General features: G+C 43.6%; 1 protein-coding gene across 6 annotated transcripts; it reads right to left on the bottom strand.

Moving 5' to 3' along the window:
• Window positions 1-3,801: 3,801 nt before the first annotated feature.
• On the bottom strand, window positions 3,802-9,499 carry LOC115371221 (ADP-ribosylation factor-like protein 3). Of its 6 annotated transcripts, none has more exons than XM_030068430.1 (8): window positions 9,388-9,499; window positions 8,305-8,388; window positions 6,806-6,949; window positions 6,379-6,495; window positions 5,509-5,886; window positions 4,963-5,161; window positions 4,578-4,688; window positions 3,802-4,464 (listed from the first exon to the last, which is right to left on the bottom strand). In XM_030068430.1, exons 2-8 carry the CDS (start codon window positions 8,320-8,322, stop codon window positions 4,355-4,357), a joined length of 1,077 nt encoding a protein of 358 aa, XP_029924290.1. In that variant the 5' UTR covers window positions 8,323-8,388; window positions 9,388-9,499; the 3' UTR covers window positions 3,802-4,354. The 6 variants fall into 6 exon arrangements, with proteins under 6 accessions (XP_029924290.1, XP_029924291.1, XP_029924289.1 ...); XM_030068431.1 differs by having other exon boundaries at window positions 3,802-4,688; window positions 5,509-5,709; window positions 5,836-5,886; XM_030068429.1 differs by having other exon boundaries at window positions 3,802-4,688.
• Between the last annotated feature and the right edge of the window lie 246 nt (window positions 9,500-9,745).

The following is a 9,745-nucleotide window of genomic DNA, read 5'->3' as shown; positions in this document are numbered from 1 at the left end:
GACGCCTGACACACACACACACACACACACAAAGAGAGAGAGAGAGACACACACACACACACACACACACACACACACACACACACAAAGAGAGAGCGACACACACACACACACGGGTGAAGGTTAGGGCTGAGAAAAAGGCAACAAGCGGTTTGTAAATTTTCACTAATTTCTTGCAAATGTTTTCTAAGTTGCTCGTTGCCTTTTTCCCCATGTTTTTCATGTTTTTCATGTTTTTCAGAGACACCAAGCCAGTCTGCTCAGGGCTCAGAGGGTTAGATTAAGGTTTGACGTACAAACAAAAAAGCAGCAAAACAGTCAAAGGAAAGGGCAAACGTTCAGGTCTCTTCTAAGTTGCAGAGAGACGAAGCAGCAAATGAACAAACTCGACACAATTATAGAATAAATAAAATGACCCAAATAAAAGCCACACATACACACACGCACACACACACACACACACACACACACACACACACACACACACACACACACACACACACACACAGTGTCACCTGTATCCCAGGTAGGTGCAGGTGAGGTTGGACAGGTGTGAAAAATACAAAAAAAAAAAATACATGCACGGCAAACGTTTTCACGTTAAAGTTAAAGGACTAAGAATAACAACACATCATCAGACACGTCCCGGTCACCTGAACACACCTGAACTCACCTGAATGCACCTGAACTCACCTGAACACACCTGAACTCACCTGAACGCACCTGAACTCACCTGAACACACACTTCTTCTCTCCAGAAAAATCAGGTGTTGTCCGATGGAAGACAGACTGAGCTGTTAATAAAGTTTTGAAAACTGCAGCGAATGTGAGTCTTTTATTGGCCAGCGGGCTCACTGCTGATAATCAATAAGACTGCCAATAATCATCAGTCATCTGTCTATTGCTACCAGTGAGGAGATAAAGAGCTGTTTATTACACACAGCGCCTGGAGGAAACGGCCTCACTTCAACATAAATATTCCATCTACTTAGATTTGACCCCCTGCAGTACTCAAACGTACCCCTGGGGGGACGCAGACCCCCATTTAAGAACCACTGCAGTATTTAACAGCGATCAAACACACACACACGTGTCAGCCCAGGTGTTCAGGGTGTCTGCTGAGGGGAACCCTGGATCGTCTGCAGATGGACAGCAGGTGATAGTCCTATCAGATAAAGGTGTGTCCATGTGTGTGTGTATGTGTGTGTGTGTGTGGTGGTAACGTAACGTTTGAGTCCGCAGTGGTCTGAGTCGGAGAAATCAGCTGACAGAAAGAACTTGAGAATGTGACGATAACAGATAAAAATTAGCATTTTAGTTGACTGTCCCTTTAAAGTTAAAAAAAGTGAGACTGCACACACCCAGATTATAAAATGATTATAAATCTTTATTAAAATGCCAGTGTAATATTGCAATTAAAATGTAATTATAGTGTAACTGTAATGAGTGTGTCGCCTCAGCGAACCTGTCAGTCATTAATGAGGGTTTATTTTTTATCAGTGTCTGAAGTCCAGTGACAGTAAACCTGTCAGCACTTATCACTAACATGACTCAGCAACATGATTCAGCACACACACACACACACACACACACACACACACATTTTCTGTCTTGACCTGTCTTAATGAAAGCTCGTATTCCAGGATTTAAAGCGTCACTCTGACAGGAATTACTGATATTTGTTTTAGCAGATTTATTGAATTTATTATCAAATTTATCTAGTATAACAGAAAGATAATGTGACAAAAAATAGTCCCAGGTGAGGGTGATCTGTCTGAAAATGAATATGTAAATGAATAAATGAATAACGTAAAATAAAATAAAATAAAAATCTCTCTCTATTCGTGTCGTTTTTCATCGTGTAGTGTTGTGATGATCAGTTTTTGGTTGTGTTTCATGAAATTAAATTTATTAAGGTGGAGTGTAGTTGTAAGTAAAAAACCCTTTTTCAAATCAACATGAAGAATATGTAGTTTTATTCTTTTTATGTTTTCTTCAGATCTTACAGCTTCAAACATCGGACAGCCTGCAGTTCAGTGTTGTGTCCAGCGGGGGCAGCACTGAGCTAAACAGAGCAGAATATGTGTGTCAGTGGGGCTCAATGCTCTAAACTGATCAGTCCATTTGATCCAGATATTGATCAGTAACTGGACTGTTCCTGTCCATGTTTCTGCTGCAGACAGGATTATAAACTGAAATTATAATCCATAGCGGTAAAATGCTGTGAGTTTGAGCAGATTAGCACTCGCATTGAGGCTCTGTGCTGCTGACTGGCTGCAGAACCACAGGAGAACCAATCATCTGCTTCCTAAATGATCCACATTTCCTTCCTCTGAGCTCAGAGAAATGTGGATCTTCTGAAGCAGCAGCTGCTCGTTTCCACCGACGCAGAGGAGGAGCAGGATTATCATCTACAGAGCTGACACTCTGCTCAGCCTCTGCAGCGCCCCCTGCAGGAGGAGCAGGATTATCATCTACAGAGCTAGAAACCAGACTGTCTCCTGAACGATTTATCACACACACTCACACACACACACACACACCCTAAAATGGTGCAGTGAGGCTGATAAAATATTGAAAACATGATTGCGTGTCTGAAATTGCTAATTTTTATCCTAATTTTATTTTATGTTTTTCATAACTGAATAAATCACGTGGGCGTGGGCGGAGCTGCAGCTTCGCTCTTCACCTCCAAGGATTTCTGACTTTTTTATTGAACTGGTGTTTTGGGCCCCAGGTGAGAAATAAACACACAAAGGGGTGAGCGCGATGAGGTCATCAGGGTGAAGCCACACACTAGATTACAGATTACAGTTTCACAAACATTAGATCATTTGAAACTTGAGCAGATTTGTTTGATCTGATGTTGAAAAAAAATGGAGAGACAGAATATTTAAAAAAAAAAAAACAAGGAAAATATAGAGAAAAATATTTCTAATTATTATAATTTTATATTTAAAATTATGTCATAAAATATTAGAATATTAAGAAAATATTAAGTTTTTTTTGCTAATTTTCAGGGCTTTTTTTTTGCTTAATGTCAGGTCATTTTGTGTTTGTTTTTGTGTTTTACTTTTCTTTTTTTCTTTCTTTGCTAATTTTCAGGTAATTTCTTCTTCATATTTTTAAAAGAAATCAGATGAATCTGCTCTGGTGTTAAAGGGTTAAACGGGTCAGCGAACAAGACCAAGTGAAACTGCCGACACGCCTCAGGCTGATATAATATATATAATATATAATATAATATGTATAATAATAAATATACAATATATAACATAAAACAGTTTAATAACTGAAATGTGAGAGGAAATGATCTGTGAGAGGTTTCACACCCGATGTGAGAACAGAAATCTGACAGGTGTGAAATGCTGCGACGGATATTTACACAAACAGCCATGAGCCCACATGTATCCCTGTAAATCCTAATTACTTTTCTTTAAAAGCACACAAACCCACTGCTTTAAAAAACTAAGCAACATGGAACAGGAAGTGTATGTTGTGTTCCCAAATATCATATAAAATATTATTATATAAAATATATTTTTAAAAAAATTAGGACAGCTTACTTATGGTTTCAGGTGAAATCTGCTGTGAAACAACACATCGGATGAAGCTGGGCAAAGTGATGTGACGTTTCGTGCTGTTTTTAATTTCTCAGCTGTGTTTGCGTGAGCAGCGATCTGATTTGCTTTATAAAACCATGCAGACGGGAAAAAAAATTCAAACTTCAATTCAGCATCAGTGGAAAACAGAAAAATCATATTTACACACTTGAGACTAAAATAAAATTAGAGACAATGAAAAGTTGAAATTATGTCTTTTTTATTATTATTTTTCTCTTATCTTGACTTGTACACAGACAGATCCTAGGACAGGTGAGGGGCTCTACACACCTGGACATTAGACTCCTCCCTCCGCTGCTGACGTCCTCCTGTTGTTTCTGATATTGCCGAAGCAAAAAGATCTCACAGATTATAGCTAATCAGATTACTAATCTTATTCATCCCTGGACAACTTTCTTATTGTTTGGCTGTTTGAATTCAGGAGGAAACTTTGAGCTTTTCTTCAGTCTGAATAAATTCAAACAACATGTGGCTCCTCGCTGCACCACCTTCACCTTCAAACCACTGAGTTCCAGCAGGTGCAGCAGGTGCAGCAGGTGGAGGATTTATGAGGTAGGAACGTGACAAAACAGGAGAACAGGGCTCAGAACCATAACGACACAAACATATCTTGTCATATCAAGTTGATTTATTTTTCTTGTGATAATTTTATCCTCATTTGTTGCTGGTTTGGTGTTTGTTCTTGTTCTTTTGTGTTGTTTGGTCCAACTTCTCCTCCGACTGTTCACAGATCAGATCCTGATGTACAGAACAGAGAGGAGCCAGAGGAACCGGGGGAACCGGAGGACGTGGAGGAGGCAGAGATGTGGAGGAACCAGAGGAACCGGAGGAACCAGAGGAACTGGAGGATCCAGAGGAACCAGAGGAACTGGGTGAACCGGAGGAACCGGAGGAACCAGAGGAACAGGATGGGCAGAGGAGGAAGAGATGGAGGAACCAGAGGAACTGGAGGAACCGGAGGGGCGGAGAAGGCAGCGAGATGGAGGAATCGGAGGAATCGGAGGAACCAGAAGAACTGGGTGAACCGGAGGAACCAGAGGAACCGGAGGAACCAGAGGAACAGGATGGGCAGAGGAGGAAGAGACGGAGGAAGAGACGGAGGAACCAGAGGAACTGGAGGAACCAGAGGGGCGGAAGAGGCAGAGAGGTGGAGGAACCAGAGAAAACAGTGGAACCGGAGGAACCAGAGGAACCGGAGGGACCAGTGGAACCAGAGGAACCAGCGGACCTGGAGGAACCGGAGAGGCGGATGAGGCAGAGAGGTGGAGGAACCGGAGGAAACAGTGGCATCAGAGGAAACGGAGGAACCAGTGGAGCCGGAGGAACCAGAGGAACCGCAGGGGCGGAGGAGGCAGAGAGGTGGAAGAACCAGTGGAACCGGAGGGGAGGAGGAGGCAGCCTGAGGCCCGGTGTGGGGCTCTAACTGGTGGTGGAACCGGGGCGGCAGACAGGAAGCTGAGCTCCTCCTTGGTTCTTCTCACTGCTTCTGCTTCTCTCTCAGGACGTTGTTGCAGATCCAGTTCATCCCGTCCTGAAACACAGAGAGGAACAACACCTCAACTGGGACACGCCCTCCCTCTAATCTCTCAGATTGGATCAAACAGTTTGGATTACATTAGTTTTTTTTTTAATTACATCTGTATATGTATTTAACTTTAAATTTGTTTAATTTTATTTATTCCTGTTTATTATAATTGTGTATATTTTATATTATTTAAACTGTTTATAATACAAAATCACTACTACTGTCAAGAATTTTTTAATTCAAAGCAAATATTTTAATAAAAATACAATCATTTAATTTATTTCATTGATTTGATCATTTAAAGAGTTTGTTTCAATCCGTGTTCCAGCTGTGCAGAGCTAGGTGACACGCAGGTGAGCAGCAGGTGTGCTGTACCTGGACTCCCTCCCCGGTGAGGGCAGAGCACGCCTGGATCTGCCACGCCCGGTCGCGGTACGTGTGCAGGTTCAGGCCCTCGGCGACCGCGCTCGCTGGCATCGCCGTGGCAACGTCCTGCTTGTTGGCGAAGATTAAAACTGGAACGCCGTGAAGGTTCTCCTCCTCGATCAACTCTGACAGCTCCTGGAGAGAGAGACAGGAGGAGAGAGAGAGAGAGAGAGAGAGAGAGGAGGAGAGAGAGAGAGTCTCTAAGACTGTAAAGGTTTTCATGAAGCTGATTTGTTCATCAGGAAGCTCTGATGGTCTCACCACTCCGGTCTCCTCGAACCTCTTCTTGTCAGTGCTGTCCACCACGTAGATCTGAACCACACAGACACACAGCAAGATCATCACCATCATCATCATCATCATCATCATCATCATCATCAGCCACCCGGCTCTGTATCCAATAGAAAAGCCTCATGCAAACTTCTTAACTGAGATGAAGAGCGGGAGGATTTTTTTGATGGACCTGAGCGGCTGCTGTTTGACCTCTGACCTCAGAGTGATGTCATGCAGATCAACACATTACAACACATGAAGCTAGCTAACAAACCGGTTGCCCTTGGCAACAATAAGGCTAAAACCTGAAGCGTGAGCGTGGCACTGGTTCAGGCAGATGGCGGTGTCCCGCCGGGCCACATCAGCCGACTTCTCGGCTCATTCAGACCTTTTTTTTTTTTAAATTTTGCCTTCTCTCTTGAAATGAATTTGAACATAAAAATCTCGTTTGCTGTCCTGAACATGGATTCATGGCAACATTTTTGTCTGTTATTTTTCCACCGTGAGCATGAGAGCTCAGTGCAGACGCACCAGCAGGTCTGTGTTCTCCAGGTATTTCTTCCAGTAGGTTCTGATGTTCCTCTGGCCTCCGATGTCCCAGACGTTCAGCTTCATGCCGTGACACGTGATGCTCTTGATGTTGAAGCCCTGCAACACAACCCGAGTCTGCTGAGTCAGCAAGGACATTACCTGTGCCTGAGCAGCCAATCACAGGTTGGCAAGTCACAGTGAAACTCATTTGCAGTCATATAATAGTGTTAACTCGTCTAAAGTCTTCCAGCACAGAACACGCAGGAAATGCCAGATTCTCACGTGACTTTGGTTCAGTTCACATTTTTCAGTTGTTAAGTTAAAATCTACAATTTTTAGTCGTCCAATGTAATTTGTTGTGTTGTTTCAGAATCTGCTGCCTTACCTGCACAGGTGTGAGTCTTACCTGTGCAGGTGTGAGTCTTACCTGTGTAGGTGTGATGGTGCTGACGTCCTCGGAGGCGAGCTGTTTCAACAAGGTTGTCTTCCCAGCATTGTCCAATCCCAGCAGGACTATCCTAAGCTCTGCCCCTCGTCCACCTTTCAGCTTGTGGACCACGGACATCAAACCCTGAGACGACAGGTGGAGATCATCATAATCGTCATCATAATCATCACGACCATCATCATTATAATCACCATCATCATCATCATTATAATCACCATCACCATCATCATCATCATCACAACCAGCATCATCACCATCAGCACCACCACCACCACAATCACCATCACCACTATGACCAACATCAACACCACCATCACCACCACCACCATCATCATCACCACCACCACCACCATCATCATCACCACCACCACCACCATCATCACCACCACCACCACCACCATCATCATCACCACCATCACCAACATCATCATCACCACCATCACCACCACCACCATCATCATCACCAACATCATCATCACCACCACCACCATCATCACCGCCATCACCAACATCATCACCACCACCACCACCACCATCATCATCACCACCATCACCATCATCACCACCACCACCACCATCACCACCACCATCATCACCACCACCACCACCATCATCATTACCACCACCATCATCATCACCACCATCACCACCACCACCATCACCACCACCACCACCACCATCATCACCACCACCACCATCATCACCACCACCATCACCATCATCACCACCACCACCACCATCATCATCACCACCATCATCATCACCACCACCACCATCATCACCACCACCATCACCATCATCACCACCACCATCACCGCCATCACCATCATCATCACCACCATCACCATCATCACCACCATCATCACCATAACCACCATCACCACCACCTCCACCACCACCATCACCATCATCACCATCACCACCATCATCACCACAACCACCATCATCATCACCACTACCATTATCACCACCATCATCATCACCACCACCATTATCACCACCATCACCACCACCACCATCACCATCATCACCACCACCATCACCACCATCATCACCACAACCACCATCATCATCATCACCATAACGACCATCACAACCACCATCACCATCACCACCATCACCATCATCATCACCACCATCACCATCATCATCACCACCATCACCATCATCATCACCACCATCACCATCATCACCACCATCACCATCATCATCATCATCCTCATCATCATCATCAGCACCACCACCATCACCATCATCATCATCCTCATCATCATCATCATGATATCATCATCATCATCATCATCATCATCATCATCATCATCATCATCACCATCATCATCATCATCACCACCACCATCATCATTGTCTTCATGACGCTCTTTGAGAGAGCCGAGGTTTGCAGCTGATGTATCTTGGGTTTGTGTGTGTGCATGTGTGTGTGTGTGTGTGTGTGTGTGGGCGGTGGGGGGTGGGGTTACCTTTTGGCTGTCACCCATGACTGTAGTTCAGGGGGCTGATGGGAAACCTGCAGACCAGATGATCATGCCACACCTGACGACTTCCTGTGGACCAAACACATCAGATGCTGCAGATCAGAGCAGAATCACAGGGTCACATGTTCACGTCTCAACCAATCACAGCAGAGATCAGCTTCCTGTCCTCAGATTGAAGACAGGAAGTTTCTGGAAGTGTCTGGGATTTCTCCCACTTCTGTTATTCCAGGAGTGACAGGGCAGCTGCACGCCGCTTCACCATCGTTTCACAAACATTAGATCCTTTCAAACTTGAGATTTGTTTGAGCTGATGTTGAAAAAAAATGGAGAGACAAGAGATTATTTAAAAAAAAAAAAAAGGGAAATATAGAGAAAAATATATTTCTAATTATTGTAATTTTATATTTGAAATTATGTCATAAAATATTAGAATATTAAGAAAAAATTAAGCTTTTTTTGGCTAATTTTCAGGGCTTTTTTTTTTTTGCTTAGTGTCAGGTCATTTTGTGTTTGTTTTTATGTTTTATTTTTCTTTTTTTCTTTCTTTGCTAATTTTCAGGTAATTTCTTCTTCACATTTTTAAAAGAAAGCAGATGAATCTGCTCTGGTGTTAAAGGGTTAAACGGGTCAGCGAACAAAACCAGGTGGACAAGTGAAACTGCCGACACGCCCCAGGCTGATATAATATATATAATATATAATATGTATAATAATAAATATACAATATATAACATAAAACAGTATAATATGTAATGCTGACATAACACAGCATTCCTGTCTTCAGTTAGCTTAGCAACTGCTGATCTGTAACCAGGTCTGATACCTGGTCGCCATGGTTACCAAACAGTCAGGACCTTCCGGATGACGGGCCCCCGGCAGGTCAGAGGTCAGAGGTCAGAGCAACTGCACGGTAAATGAACTGAGAATGACCGATATGACAGGAAAGGGGGGGGGGGGGGGATTAAAAAAAAGAAAGAAAAGAAAAGGAAAAAAAGAAAAGAAAATAGAAGAAGAGAAAAGAAAAGAAAGACCAAAATAAAACAAAACAAAGTGAAGAGAAGAACTGACCTGTTTCTGTTTTTCAGTTTGGATCCGAACCAAAAACAGCAGAACCGACAGCGTCCAGCGAGACGAACACACACACACACACATACACACAAACACACACACACACACACACAGAGGATTAGAGGGCTACAATTAGCCTGTACCAAGCAGCATGCCACGCCCACACACACACACACACACACACACACACACATACAGCTCGCTTGACATGCATTAGAGAATTACCTGGATTATCCCTCTTACCACCTGTCAGTGTGTGTGTGTGTGTGTGTGTGTGTGTGTGTGTGTATGTGTGTGTGCGTGTGTGTGTGTGTGTGTGTGTGTGTGTGTGAGTGTGTGGGGTGTGTGTGTGTGGGGG

The sequence above is a fragment of the Myripristis murdjan genome, chromosome 14, assembly GCF_902150065.1.
Source record: "Myripristis murdjan chromosome 14, fMyrMur1.1, whole genome shotgun sequence".
Classification (NCBI taxonomy): Eukaryota; Metazoa; Chordata; class Actinopteri; order Holocentriformes; family Holocentridae; genus Myripristis; species Myripristis murdjan.
This window is presented reverse-complemented; position numbering and strand designations above follow the sequence as displayed.